This window comes from Capronia epimyces (assembly GCF_000585565.1).
Source record: "Capronia epimyces CBS 606.96 chromosome Unknown aczIQ-supercont1.8, whole genome shotgun sequence".
Taxonomy (NCBI): Eukaryota; Fungi; Ascomycota; class Eurotiomycetes; order Chaetothyriales; family Herpotrichiellaceae; genus Capronia; species Capronia epimyces.
The window spans coordinates 261809-277260 of NW_006912911.1; the positions used below are offsets into that span (position 1 = coordinate 261809).

At 52.1% G+C, this 15452-nt stretch overlaps 3 protein-coding genes across 3 annotated transcripts; 2 read left to right on the forward strand and 1 right to left on the reverse strand.

The window, feature by feature from the left end:
* Positions 1-1408: 1408 nt before the first annotated feature.
* A1O3_08504 (uncharacterized protein) lies at positions 1409-4842 on the reverse strand (the record flags this gene model as incomplete). Its single annotated transcript, XM_007738601.1, has 2 exons — positions 1409-4372; positions 4432-4842. The coding sequence occupies 2 exons, from the start codon at positions 4840-4842 to the stop codon at positions 1409-1411; spliced, it is 3375 nt and encodes a 1124-aa protein (XP_007736791.1).
* A 1533-nt stretch (positions 4843-6375) lies between these two features.
* On the forward strand, positions 6376-12237 carry A1O3_08505 (uncharacterized protein; the record flags this gene model as incomplete). Its single annotated transcript, XM_007738602.1, has 1 exon — positions 6376-12237. One exon carries the CDS (start codon positions 6376-6378, stop codon positions 12235-12237), a length of 5862 nt encoding a protein of 1953 aa, XP_007736792.1.
* Positions 12238-13695: 1458 nt separating this feature from the next.
* A1O3_08506 (uncharacterized protein) lies at positions 13696-14242 on the forward strand (the record flags this gene model as incomplete). The annotated part of the gene is made up of 2 exons (XM_007738603.1): positions 13696-13740; positions 13796-14242. The coding sequence occupies 2 exons, from the start codon at positions 13696-13698 to the stop codon at positions 14240-14242; spliced, it is 492 nt and encodes a 163-aa protein (XP_007736793.1).
* Between the last annotated feature and the right edge of the window lie 1210 nt (positions 14243-15452).

A 15452-nucleotide genomic window follows, 5' to 3' on the forward strand; every position in this document is an offset into this window, starting at 1 on the left:
TGCGCCAGATGGTGTGGTCATGGTTGAGGATGGCTTGATCGTCAGTCAACTCGAGAGTCGAAGCTGGATGGTAGTAGGAGCCAAGAAGGAAGGCCTCGAATGGTGCTAATGGGCCAACCCCTGGAGGAGATGCCGGGACGATTGGCGGGCTCGAAAATGGCGCTGACGGCTTGCATGATGATGGGACAGCTCCAGTCTGCAAACTATAGCGTAGATAGGGCAGGGGTGGTTGGATTAGCGGATTCTCCATTCCCAATGACAGGCTGACATGTGCTGAAGGAAGTCCGGGCCTTGCTGGAGCACCTCCACCACCCTGGGCTCGGGGCCTGGTATTAGCGGGTGAGAAACTGGGCGGGAAGAAGGGGCTGGCAGGTTTTGGCTCTGCACAGTGGACAATCGACCTCGACGATTGGGAAGGTTTCAGGGATTGACAGCACTTTGGTCTCGACCCACTGTTCGTCCAGGCTTGCAGATCTCCCAACTCTTAACGGCTCGCCCGGTTGTGAGGAAGGGGATGGATGTTAAATCAGTTACTATTGCAATGAGGGTGTATAGCGGCTGCTGTTGGATCCGGTCGCGGGTAGGTTTCAGGAGGAAAGGAAACGCGTCGCAGGCCCCGGACAAGGACTACTGTAAGCGCAGATTTCCGATTTGTAGCTCCGGACAGGGAGCAGCAGGACGTGCAAAGAGGTCAAATCAGAGGCAGGATCGTATGGTGACGCAGTGTCGGCGTTTCATGGCGACAAATGGCTGTGTGGAAGAAAGAGTCGGGGGATGCAAGATTCTTGGTTCTTGGTTCTTGGTTCTTGGTTCTGGTTCCTTTGGCTGGTCGATCGCTGGAACAGAGACTGTGTATGGAGGATCCGTACTCTGTAAATGTAACGACCGTGGAAGAGGGCGAGCGATGTATGAAATGTAAATGCTCCGAGGCAGGTGCATTCAGGCCCTGGCGCTGGCTGGGACGCATTGATGCATTTTCATGAATGGCGAAGACTGGGATGGGGATGGGTTTGTGGGTGGCGGGCACCTATGGCCTAGGAGGCTGGTGGATGGAGACTAGTAATTACTGACTGTTGTTGTTGTTGTTGTTGTCGTTGGTGTACTCCGTACAGATGGTAGGTGAATGGCAGTCGACTCCATCCGCCTGCGCAGGCCAACTGATGCCACGTCGAGGCCGCAGCCAACGCGGCGCCCAAACTGTTTACCTGCCTCTAATTACGTTCATTTCCTGTCCTTTCCTTTCTTCAATTCTAGACTCTACACTACGGAGTACGGAGTGCCGACACATTCCATGGCTTTGGCGTGCGTTGTCATGGCCCACCTTTTACATGTAATGCATTTCATCTGATGACCGGTGACACTGCACTCTGTCGCTGTCTTGCTACAGTCGCAGTCCGGCCCAATTGAGTCAATACACGTATCCACGGAATGCTTTCTCGTTCTCTTGCAGCATCTGTTCCAGCCTTGCCGGCCCCAAGTTCATCCTCACGGCAGTGCTTTCTCTCAAAGACTTCAGCCACCCCAGAAGCTCCCGGTAGTGACTTTGTTTGCGCAATAGCACTCGCTCGAATGCCGAGGCCGCGATCCAGTACATTTGAGACTTGCTGATATGTCCGTTGTTGCTGTTCTTCGCACGGCAAAGCTTCGTGCCTACTGCCACCAAGTCGATGAACAAGTTCCTAATCAGGCCTTGCGAAGGTCTCCTGTGTGATGGAATGTTTGCCATGTATCGATGCAGTTTCATGGCTGACTCGGTGAAATTTCCTAGCAGACTTGATATGACTTGCTGGCGATTGTTCAGACACATATCTAACAGCATGCCATGCATCTGTAGCTTCAGAGAGGTCAGAATCTTTCGTCTCAACGTTGCTCCAGGCTTCGAACAAGTTTCAACTGTCAAGGCGTTACTGATGTATGCGTCCTTCTTCTCACGGTCCTTGCTTAATTCCAGGGTGCTCATCTCGATTCCCAATCCACAGTAAGGGAAGAAATTGCTACCGTGGATTCGAGGGACTTTTCGTCCTTGGATTGACACATCAAAGTTGGCAAGAGATTTCTCAGCATTGACGATTATGCCATACTTTTCACTGCCTCGAACCATGACATCAAGGAACTTTCGCGCAAGGCCATCGTCAGTCGTCACCAGGAGAAAATCGTCAATGAGCCGTAGAAGCAAGCTGGACCGTGAGTCCAAGAAACTCAGTTCACTCTGTTCGAAAGCCCCGTAGAAATAACTGCAGAGAATGCTGCTTAGCACCGAACCTTGAGGGATGCCTGATGTTTGTCTGAAGTGGTTATTCCCGATCTTCACAATGTTGTTGCCCACGTGTTCCTGTAAGAGTTGCAACAGTGATCTTCGGGGCGAGATTCTGTGGTTTCCCGTATCCGCAAATACCACTTTGCGTTTCTTCAACGCAATATCAGAAGCTAGAGACTCTGAGAATACTGCGTTGTCATCAGCGGCCCGAGCTGCCCCAATATAGCGACGTCCGAGTCGACTTTTGGCATCTCGCACTCCGTCCTCCACGAATTTGACCTCTGTGTATTTCGTCGTTCTGTATGTTGGCTCTCCAAGCAGGCATTGGACTATGTTGAGCAAGTGCTCCTGTGGTATGCTGTCGAAACAAGATTTGATATCGACCTTCGTGAAGTATAGGCGAGACCCTGATGGAATCATTCTTTTGAACTGCACCAAGCGACCATGAAGGTCGCCCACCGATAGCAAGGCGGAGCCTAACGGCGAAGGGTCACGCGCTCGTTCAAAATTCAGGATGCTGAACAGAGCACCAAGTTGAGCATTGATACTGCTTCCTAGGACCCTCTTTCCAGAAACCAATCGCAATTGCCGACGTCTGAGATTGGTGATTGGTCTCGAGCCCTCGCTCTTGGGAAGAAGTCGCAAATGGCTATAACCCAAGGTCCGCGATCGTAGTGTTCGGCGCGCATGGCTGGGAGGAACCACAATGTACATGTTGGATTTCAGGACCGCGAAACTAGGCCCCGAGAGTTTTCGCCAAACATCATGTCGAAAGTAGAACAGGCGATTTCGGTTCGTTGAACTCTCAGTGACATAGAAATTGGTCCGAATCAAGGGGACGAGCAGAGAGTCGAAGATGTAATATACGAACTCGTACAAAATCTCGAGACGCTTGTTACAATCGGATCTGGACAGCTTTTGATCGAGCTTCCCCTGTGGAGCAAGCCAGCTAATCGGCCTCAGACGGATTCCTTGGACAACGCTATGCAAAGTCATACTTTCAAAGCGTCGCATGTGAATGAACTCGTCCATTTTTGTCATGATCATTTTGTAGTTGTGCCGACCTTCTGGCCCTAACCCGAAGGCGTCGCTGGGTAGCAACTTTGTGATGACTGATCTGCAGAACGCTGAAACCCTTGTTGCTGGTGTCGCATGAGGAATGAAGGAAGCATCGGTCTCGTGCTCAATGGAAGGAATCTCAAGAATATCCCCTGACGAGCCTGACAATGGGGCTTGAGTGCTCAATGCCTCGGGACTAGATGTAGACTGCCGCAGTTGTTTTAAGGCTGATGCCCGAGGGCGTTCTGTCGGTGAAGCAGCGATGGAGCAGTGGTGCCTGAAAAGTTGGCCATACGAGCAACTATTTTGACGTCGCTGAACCTTTTGAATAAGTCGAAAAGCCTCGCCACGCAACCGTCGTGGGACCCATGTCGAAGATGTGGTGTGTTGGCCAGACATTTCTTGTTCTCGGAAAGTGTAGTCTTTGAATTGCTGCGTGGTTTCTGTGGAGTTGACTCTCGAGGTAAAAACGTTGTGCAGATCGTATTGACGTGGAAAAATGTACTTCATTACATGAACAGTGTGGTCTCGTCGATTAGCATCTGAGAATCTTTGAAGAACATGTGCGTGAGAAAACCCAACTCTAACTTTCCCATTGCGATTCAAGGATGGTTTGGCATAGAGTATTCGATTTCTCACAAATCGAATATTTGAGAGTTGTGTACTCCGAGTCTGAGCCGACTGGGGACACCCTGACTGTGAAGAATGAAGCGGTGTCAGTTCGGAAATGGGAATTCCACTCAGTTGATAGTAATTGTCAGAGCCAGAGGGTAGTCGAGTGAAAAGCCCACAATCCAAGAACAAACTTGATAATATAACTTCACCATCTTCACCCAAGAGCGAGAGAATATCCGACCAAGGCCTAGATTTCAATTGCTCCAGATTAGCGTTAGGATGGTGCCGAACAATGCCAGGTAGCAAAGTTGCCTCTATGCCCCCATGCCCATGAGCATTGGTCACAGTGGCCCTTTGCAGACCATGGCACAGGATATGGCGAGGCCTTGTACCAAGGATGGCCTGGCCTTTGAACAGCGACCAAATGACAAAATCAATGATCTGTCAATCGAGTTAGAGGCTGCTTCGAGGAGAAGTGAGTAGATGTCGCGGCGCCTTACTTCGCTCATGCAACACAGTTGTGACTGGGCAGTATTGGTGCCAGTCGCGCGCTGTTGACTTTGGGTAAAGGTAGCAAAATCAACTTTGCGTGACTTGTTGACCGTAGTGGACGGCTCTTTCAAAACGCCCACCAAGCAAGTATCGAAGAAGCAAGCTGCATCATCGCTTCCAAAAGAAGTCACTTTGCGCCGCCGAACACGGGATGTAGAAGGTAAATTGGCAAGAAGGAACTGCCTCAACGTGCATAGTTTGGGGTACAGGGAAGACAGCACGCCATGGTGGATGTCTGGCAACGCATTGCATGAGGCTGTATCATCAGGGCAAGAAGACTTCTGATCGGTGACTCGCTGGCGTTTGATGGGACGACTCGACGCACTCAGGTTGTACTGGTGTTTTCTTTTCTTGGCCATGAATACAGCGCACCGAGTGACGACCGGTTTTGCTAGAAGGAGCTCAAAATCAGCCCCAGGGGGATCTGGTCTTTGACCCCAAATACTGTAATGTCAATGGACCTATGCACTCCTTTCCTCATCGATGACCCTTACACCCAGATTGCTCACGATCACAAGAGTTGCGGTTGTAGGAAGCGATGAGGAGGATGGGCGGCGCTAACCTGTTCAAACGTCCCCTCTCGAGATCGTCAGGTTGATCTAGACTAGGGGAACATGAGACGAGGGAGCATGGGCAACCCTGGAGTAATGGTGTAGACAAACGCGTGGCGCAGGGCAGGGAGATGAAGAGGCGACGCGCGACGGGCAAGCGCGTATTCGTGTCAGGTACCGATATATCTCGACAGGGGTACGCATCGAGGCTGGAGGTCCGAGGATATGTACGGATAGGTAGTACGGAGGCTATTAATTAGCTTATTGTTTGTTGACCAGGGGCTCAGGCCGGATATGTTTAGGTACCTACCAGGTAGTTATGAGCTGGGTTAAACGAGAGTTCGGTTGAACAATTAGGGAAGCCTTAGGAACCCATGAAGAAACCCTGACTGTTCCACGCACTTGGCCTAATGCCGACACCGACGTGACCTGCGGGACTCTTGCTGGTCTTTGTTGGGTTCAAATCTCTCAAACAAAGGGCATTCTCTGTTGTCCATGTAGATCTTGTCGTCTCTTTACCAGTGGGTCAGGCATTGATGGATGCTTGTACGGATACATAGCAGCACCAGCATGCTCCGTAGGTTAGGTGTGCCCGTGGAGCAACCATCAGAAACCCTTCAAGTTCCCCGGTCCCGGTATATGGAGTTTGATTGACTGCTGCGGTGCGGTGTCTAGTTCACTCCACTGCCAGCAACTGCACGGCATCCACCCAGTCGCTTGCTGCCGGCAATCCGCCTCAAACACCAACCCGTTGTACGGAATCGTGACGAGCGAGAGAACCGCAGCCTAACATCTTCTGATGTCCAAACACTCCGACTTGTGCCCTTGACCTCACCTCATACGACGCTGCATCTGAACGTGGTATTGCGGCCCTTATGGTGCTCGATAACCCGGCCACACAGAACACTTGAGCTCTGAACGACCACATGCACACATCCGACAGCCTCAATAATCCCTCCTTGTCCACCTGCGCTCGCAGATCGGCTTCTTAGTCCTGTGAAGATCCTAGCATTTTCGACTTACTGTGGTCTTCGCCTATGCTCACTTAAGACCCGTCTGCTGTGCCTCCCTACCGATCTAAGCGAAGTTGCCGAAGACCCATAGACTCTGGTGTCACTGCTGTCAGCTGTCTGCGTGCAAGACTTGACCCTCTATATCAAGAGAAGGACTATTACTGGGATACACTTTGATAGGTCTGAGCACAATAGCGGAAGCGTCAGAGAACGAGCGATGTCGGGCCCGGGCCATGCATCTGCACAGTAGACACCACCGTCCAAGAAGGAAGGCCTCTGCGTGACTTGGGCTTGGGCCGACACCCAAACCCATTGTCCTCCTGACGACATGCCTACCGTGGTGTCAAACCAAGATACCTATCATGTATCTGATCATCGCCGACAGTCGTCGCGGTCGCAGATAAACCTCGCCGATCTCAACAGAAACTCCCCGTCGCAGATTCAATCACCTAACCGGTCCCTGGTTTTTCTCCCTTCGACCACGTATACACAACCGCAGCCTGCTACCCAGCGTTCACGAACTCCCTCTTCGCCCTCAGCCTCGAACCTCAACGTTACCTCCGACCCTGCTCGGGGCGAAGACCCTTCCGTCGACCCGCACGAGTTCTACAGACAGTACCAGGAACCTTTCTCGGGTGCATCCCCGGCTGCCCTACATCAAGCAGCCTTTCGGACCACGACTTATGATACTGGAGAAGGGCGGGCTGCTAACGGGCGAAAGTCCAGCTTCGCTTCTAGTCAGGCAAACGATGGCACATCAACGCGCCCTGGCAGGTCCTCCGTGACTTCGCGCAAACTATCTCTGAATACTCAGCATCTGGCGAATGGAACCTGGAATAGCGATCACACAAAGTCTTCTCCAGCGGCACCAAATCCTTCCAGATCGAGGAAGGCATCTTTCAAGGACCTCGTAGCGCGCTTCGATGCATCGCCGGAAGAAGTCCCACCCTTGCCCATCCAGCAAATCCCCCGTCCCGTTTCAAGAACTGCAAGTCCTTTACCATATGCGTCCAAAGGAGCAGCGGACCTTCATTCAAGCGGCCTTCCGCAACCTGCGAGACCGAGACCGGGGATGTACGATTCTAGAGGAACTAGGAATGCAGCCGCTGCAGAAACCAGAGTTTTGAGCAACGACAACGGCCAACGCGGCGCTGGAAGCTCTCCTGGTCGCTTGACACAGGTCGTTAGTAATCCGGAAGTGCAAGAAGGTGGCCGCAAACTACTCTTTGGGGAAGTTGTCCCCACACAGTCTACCTTGCCTGCTGCAGGCTATGGTATATTTAATCCCCGTCGCAGACGTGGTTCAGAGGGATCTCCCATGCACAGTCCGAATCCCATGTTTTCTTCAATGCGGGGCCCTCCAATCCAAGAAGAGTCCAAACCATCTGCCAGCTTGCACTGGCAACCTCTCGGACAGTCTCATGCTGGGCTTCCATCAATGCCACGCGATTCTGGGCAGAAACATCGACGAGCCAACAGCGATTTCGCAGGGGCGCCGTCCAAAGCTCTTCACCATGGGGGTCAAACTCAATATCCAGAAAGCATTACTGGCGCAAACCAGATACCCTATCTGCTGGAGCCTTCAGCAAGATCATCCGGACAATCACGAATTCCAGTGAGTACACGACATCACCGTATGGCTTCCGATTCGGTTGCCAACTCGCCTACTGATTGCCTCCCTCTCTCCTCCCAACTTCCGTTACGCTTGCACGAATCCGGACAATCATTACCGAATCATTCACCCTCAGGAGACCGCAAACCTGCTAGCCCCCGGCGTAGACCTCGCTCTCCCGTGAAGATTAAAAGTCCAGGGAAGCAAGGCCGAGGGCCCCGTACCGCTACTGGGGAGAAAAGCCCTTCGCTCCGAGCAAACATAATCGCCCCTCCACCAAAGGTTTCGCCACCTTTGAGAAGCTCGAGGCCGCGATTGCCAGTCTCTGCTGCCACCACTGCAGCATCTCGTGCTAAGATGGCCGAGAAATTTGAAACGATGGCGAAGCAACAAAATGAAAAGAAATCTCTCGGACGTAGAAGGCCACCGGAACTTACCGATATCGATTTGAAAGCTCGACGGTTGAGAATTACTCAAGCGTTGAGTAGGTCAAGAGAAGGGCAAGAACTTGAAAACGAAAGACACGGACTTCGTAGTAGCTCAGCTAACCAAACGAACAGCACAACTGCTTCTACTGAAGAATCTGACAAAATCAACCAGAAGATTATGGGACGAGATGAGATTCCGGCCGTGATAGTGGACGAACCAATCATGGACACATCTGATGAGCGTGCATTTTATACCTCTGGGCACGAGCTTACACAAGACCAGCGAGCTTTCACCCTCAACGCTTTGAAAGTTGTCGAAAGCAGCACTCCGCACCCTGGTGAAGAGATGGACTCTCCCACCCTTGGTCGCCCCGAAGCATCCTTCAGTGACATACCGTTTACGCTGAACACGCATTTACTGCCTGCACAATCCGATCAAGATCCTTACTCTGCTGCCGGTACCGAGAAGACTGACGCTACTGAAGCGACTATGACTGACATGGAGCCCGAACATGACGAGACACAACTCCAGACTCGAGGCCAGTCGTTACTTAATCAGATAAGGGCTCTTCGAAGTCAGGGCTCGGACTCTCCCATATCCTCGACCTCGCAGGTCTCTCGTCTTCATTCTGATCATGCTGATGAGGTATCTGTCCGCCTCATGCTTCGAGAGACGACTTATCTTGATGACGAAGAGGCCGTTGAAAAAGGCTATCGACCGTTTGTCCCCCCGCTTGACTCTGGGTCGATGCGTCCTGGCAGCAATGGAAGAAGCTCGTGGACTTCCTCAATAGAAAACCACCGCGAATCGGAGATTGACGAAACAATCGCAGCTGACGGCGATCCAACGGTTTCGCTAGGTCGAGGAGAGGAAATTATGGAGGTGGAATCCGATTGCTTGTCTGACGGCTCCGGCGGCGAGGATGACTCCGACGGGGGCGTTGAGTCGAATGACACTTACACGATTGTGAATATCGTTCTACAGCAACAGACGCCTTCCGGAGTTGTGGACCAACAGCTTGTGGATAGCATCTACCATCGTATTATCCAGATCTCCCCGGACCTAGCCGATGCGGAGCGTGTTGATGAGGGGAAAGTCAAACGCTTATGTCTACAAGAGCTTGAAGAATACAGCAGTCACTGGGAACAGGCTGAGAATTCTCGCCCTCAGTCAGAGCAGTATCTTCACTCCGAGTCACTCGAGGGAGTCCAACGTGACATGCCCGGTGGGAATAGTGACAATTCTAACAACCTGCCTGAGGATTCGGCTCTCCATTATGCGCCCTTTCATCCCCCGCCCACGCAACGAAATCATCGAACCCACAGGTATAAGCCCAGCTTGGACAGCGCAGAGGACTGGGCGGAGACCTCACCGTCAGTTGGGGACTGGCTACAGTTTGGTTTGCACTCACCGTTAGACGCTCGGTCGCAACGGGAGCCCTCTTCGTTGGCTCGAGATGCGCCTGAGACCGGGACACTGGCAGCAAAAGAGGCGCTCTCCGATCTAGGTTACGAAGAGACCAACTATGTCGATCTAAACAGAGGCACCCTGGCGGCAGAGGCGGACATTGGTATTCCACGACCCCCGTCCCACTCTCCACCACCGCCTCCAGTTACCAAAATGCCATCGATCGATCAGATCTCCAGGTCTAGTTTGACCGGCATCAAGCCATCGATGTCGCCGGCAGTCCCAGTTCCAAGACCCTTTACTGCAATGTCACAAATATCTGCGAGATCGAGCGTAGAACATCAAATGATGCCATCCAGCTCCAGCGCTACGAGGCCTTCTGTGGAAGAACAGACTGCTGAACAACGCCGTTTGACCAAGAGGAGGCATGTGCTCAAAGAATTGGTCGATACAGAATATACCTACGAGAGAGACATGCGAGTGTTGTGCGACATTTACAAACAGACCGCCGTGGTGGCCATCAGTGATGAAGACAGCAAGATCCTCTTTGGCAATGTTGAGTCCGTGCAACAATTTTCGAAAGATTTTCTGGGACTTCTGAAACAAGTGGTGAGACCAGCCTACGTGATGGAGAGAACTGATCGCCGGAAAGAAACTAATCGAGCCTCTACATTACAAAGCTCGGCCACCTCGATCGACAGTGTGGCAGACATGACTGATGCCGAAAAGGATGAGCTCACCAGAGTTGGCCAGGCATTTGAAGCCTCGATAAGTGATATGGAGAAAGTATACACTGAATACATTCGGACACGACATGCGGCAAATAAAAGATTGGAAGCTCTGCAGTCAGCATCTGCTGTCAAAGAATGGCTCAAGGAATGCAGCGAAAATTCAACCGATATCACCAACGCTTGGAGCTTGGATGCACTACTGGTTAAGCCGATTCAACGGATCACGAAATATCCTTTGTTGCTGAACCAGCTCCTAGAGGCGACCCCCAATACACACCCGGATGCCATCTTTCTTCGCAGAGCAGCAGAAGATGTCACTGAGATTAATGTGCGCATTAATGAGGTCAAAAAGCACACCGAGCTGGTCGACCAGGTTCTTAACAGGAAGCGGAAAGACTCGGACGTGCGAAACGGCTTCACAAAGGCATTTGGTCGCCGTGCAGAAAAGTTGAGACAACATGTGGGTATCAATGAAATGTATGAGGACGCAGAGTACACCAAGCTGAAAATCTGCTATGATAACAACATTGCTCATCTTTTTTTGGTGGCGAGAGATTGTCAGGGATACCTTGATGCCATCAAACAGTGGGTCGTTCACATGTGCGACCTTGCTGCTGCTGCGGAAGCATGGGTTGATGTTGGGCATACCAGCCACTCCCAAGCTGAGAGCAGGCTCCGCCAGTTTGCCATCGTGATTCGTGGGATCACCTCGATTGCCCTTCCAGATCACGTCGACCAGGTGACGAGGCGGATACTGGAGCCAATGGGGGAGACGACCGCAATGTTGGCGAAGTTCAAGAACGATACCAAGGGGTTGGTCCAGAAACGGGACAAGAGGCTGCTCGACTATAACCAGTTCAAGAACAAGAGGGATCGAGGCGAAAAGCTCGATAAGAAGATGACAGAGCGCATGGAGCAATGGGAGGCCCTAAATCTGGAAGCGAAAGAGAGAATGAGACGCCTCCTCAAGTCTACGGGAGAACTAGCGAAGTCGTGCCTGGCAATTCTTCTTGAGCTTCACCTCAGTTGGTTGGAAATGTGCAGACAGAAGTTTTCGGCCTTGATGGATGTTCCGCTGGACAAATTGGACAGAGCCGATATTGTCAAGGACTGGCAGGAGGATTTCGATTACCATGAGGCTGCGGCCTTGACTTTGAGCATCTGCAATGGCTCGTTGCTAGCCGAGGCTGTCAACATGGTGTCATTCCTGACCCCAGGATCAACTCTGGCTAGTGAGGACTCCCCACGACAGCCTTCTTGGAACAGTGTGACCAAGCGGTCGGTTTCAGCAAACGAAGAAGGACCCCAGCTCTCAATGGCAGATCAATATTATCGGAACAGCGGAGGGCCGCTCAGCTCCCAGAACGACGATCCAAGTGAGCGAAGCTCCTTCACTTTTGTCAATAGTCGAATTCGTGCGACGTCGGCGACTTCAGGAAGGATACCCAAGACTCCAGAGACCGGCAGCCGGGGACCGGCTGCCTCAATCCACACTGTCAACAGCGCAAACGTCTCTCGACCTGGTACTAGCCCGGGCCAGATAGAAGAAACCCGCCATTCAACTCCTCGACTGAGCCTGGAAGCGCCCTCCCCTTCAATTGGTCCTCTAGTCGTCGAGTCGCCGATGCGAGTCAAACACGCCTCCACCTCTACGTTCTACTCAGCAGCCCCTGAACCAAATCAGTCGCAGTCTAGCCTGCACGCCATGAGTGGAGCGAGCACTTTCTCGCCCGCTATGCCGAGAGGTCAGGATGGTGAGGAAGGGGAGGAATCTGAGACCGCTGAGGCACATCCAGAACCGGGGGTCTTGTTCACTGCAGCCAGCGTTTATGAATTCAATATTGACCGATCGAGGCAACAAGGCGGGTTCCGGTATCTGACTTATGTTGCTGGGGAGATATTCGACGTGATAGCCGAGCAGGGGGAACTCTGGCTAGCCATCAATCAAGATGACCCGACCAGAGAGATCGGCTGGATTTGGAACAAACATTTTACGAAACTGACAGACTGAGATTGGATGCGTTACTTAGCTGGCGTAAGGTCCAAGATCCGAGCACAGGACATTCTGGCAGCATCTCTTGGATATGCGAAGGGTATTCATGGCACCGAGGCTGATGATATCGGAGGTACCTCACAAATGGAGACGAGTGATTCCTTTCACGTTGTACTAGTGCGTCAGGCTGGGGAGAAGAGGACAGCTGCCAGTTTCCGGAAGCATCGTGGACGATGCACCGTGGAGGGGAAAGGTAACGAGAGGGACGAGAGGGACGACTTGGTAGGGATTCAAGCGATTGTTTTGAAGCGTTCCAGCGACGGATTCAAGGGCAGGCGTTGAATGGGATTGTACACAGAAGACAATCAGGGAAAAGGACGATCAATGTACAATACGCTGGACAGCGATGAAGACAAGGCTGGAAGGAGGCAGCAGGATTTGCACCGCCTACGAGAGCAATCAAGCGTGAAAGCTTCACGCAACACTTCTACAGTTCTACAGTTCTACGTAGGCATCCGCCAACCTTGGTCACAGGGCAGAGTACCAGGTATCAGGGGTATCAGGTATCTCAGTAGTAGAGGGTGCGAGCACGGAAGGGGAGTGGAAGTTGAGGCCACGGACCCTGTACTGAGTAGGATGCAGATCTGATTTGCATCTGCCAGTCAGGATGGGAGATCTGAGTCAACGGGAGAGAGATGCGCAGGCTTAACCTGTGATCCTTTATCCTTTACATCACGATCCCCATCCACTGCCACTACGAGTACGAGTACAGCCACCAAGCTACCACAGCCGACTGGACTTGCAAGCCCAGCTCTATCCACGTCACTGGAGCCTGTCGACCTCGACCACAACACCATGCCTGACCTTCATCCCTTTGGTGGTCGAATAAGTCGACACCTCGGTAGATCGGTACGTGCGTGCACTACATCTCGGGTTGACTGGTCCCATGCGCGAGTCTTGCAGGCTTCCTCCCTCTTCTTCACTGATTGTGATCGCGCGGTTCTACTGATCTTCTCATCACACCTTGTCGCCGAGGCCCTGAACTAATCAGCCATGGCTCGAAAGCTCGCGCCAGAAGACGCGTACCTGAGTTGTATGTAAGATCTACCCTGTCTTGTCCAATCTCTACTAACTGCGACGCCGCAGACTATGATATTCGATGTTGGTGCTCCGTCCACTTCGGCCACCGTCCTCCTGCAACTCTGCTGAGACCGAGATAGTGACAAGAGAAGATATATCAGTGCTGAAGAATGACTGGCTCACCGATAATGTTTGTCTACGCTGCGACTTGGAACTAGGCGACTAGGGACTGACATCAACATAGGTCATCGCATTCTGGGAAGAGTAGGGCATCCAAAGCGGCTGTGTAGAAAAGCGAAAGAAAGATCGAGCCTGACGAAGAATCACAATAGATATCTGGAACGTGAATACCTGTCCAAGTACAAACACTCCCACATCGTCCTGCTTCGCCCGACCATGTCATTCATGCTCATGCAGACACCCGATCCCAGCACGATCAAGGTACATGCTCCCTTTGTATGCTTGGGAGTCTCATGTCGGAAGACTAATCCCGCAGGATGCTCTCCCGGACTTCACAAACGTCACACACATCTTCCTTCCGATCAACGACAACCACTCAGTCACGGTGGCTGAAGGCGGAACGCATTGGTCACTTCTACTTGTCTCCATCGTCGACGGGTTTGCCTTCCATTACGACTCGATGCCTCCCGGGAACCAGCAGGAAGCGCACTACGTCACACAGAAGCTTTCGAAGCTGATCAACAAACCGCTGCAGTTTATCCAACTAAACGATAGCCCGCTCCAAGACAACTCGTCCGATTGTGGGGTGTTTGTCTGCCTGAACATGCGGCACCTTCTGCTGAAGAGGTTGTTGATGGTCCGGACACACGAAAAAGTCAGCATGAGCTTGGGTGGGAGGATAGTCGATGCAAGTGCAGGCAGGAAAGAGATGTTGCGCATCATTGACGACTTTAGAAGAGAAGGGGAGAGAAGAAGATCGTGAGTGCTTTCCTTGCTTCATAGCCCTGCAGGGCATCCTTTTACCTCTTTGTCATCTTTGGTGTCGGTGTGAGGCTTGCATGGGGGCTGACAATAGCTCTCTATCACAGGCTCAGCAATTCACCTCATCCCGGTCGAAAATCCAGAAGCCCGCCGAGGATAGACTCTCCGACCAGCAAGAATTCTTGAGGAACGAACCAATTATGGAGAACGGAGTTGAGGACAGACAATGAGGGCTATGGAAACATGAAGAAATGAGGAAATGACTTCAGCATGGCGTTTTCTTCTATACGGACATCTGCTCCCTTGGAGCACGCTTCCTGTCGTGTTCCTTTCGAGGGTTGCATTCCAGGCATTTCAGTCACCGATCGCTTTGGGTCCTCCCCTCCTCGGAGAGCAGATGACACACGCGACCCCAGATCTACCTTAGAAATGTCATTCAATGCCTACCTGGTTCTTGCACGGAACGTGAAATGTGAAAGGGAAGGCGTGGTAAGGGGAATCAACTAACTCTTATCTAGAGCCCCGTCGTGCTTGCTAGTCCACAGATGAGTGGTCAGGTGAAAGATCTCTCTCTATCCGTACCCATCAAATTTCCTGTCCACTTAACCGATCTTTTGGTCACTTTCCCTCCTTTTTTTCTTTTCTCTCTTTTCTCCTTCGTAGAAGCTTGCTGCAGCAGGCGCAGAGTAAGCTACACGTTATGCTTCCTCGGGCTCTCTGCAGCTCACAGCCAGTGGTACGTTGACTCTCTTTCTCGCCTCTGTGATCTTCGTCTTGAATCCCCTTGGTTCCTCCATGAGCCTGAGCCTGAGCCTGGACCTGAACCGGGACCTGTCTCAACACTTGGCCTGCATGATCTCCATTGCTCTCGTGAAACGGAAATGGAACCTGGAAGGGGACGCAAACGAATCCAACCCCCACCGCTCTGAGCCGAATGCAATCTCAATGATGATCCAACCTTTCGCTGATTCAAATTTACATTTGGTCGAGATCAGCAAAGCTGGTCGATGCGAATAACCTTTCTTTTTCTTTCCCCTTCTGACACCAGATTGCCACTGGGCCGCCCCTCACCACGGGCCCCCCTTTCCGCCTCAGATATGCTCGTGTTTCGCTTGTGTTACGACAGTGCGGGACCGGATGCGCTGACTGAGAGTGAGCCCAGGTGTTTTCGCGTCAAGTCCGAAGTGGCGGATCTTGGTCCCAATGCCAGT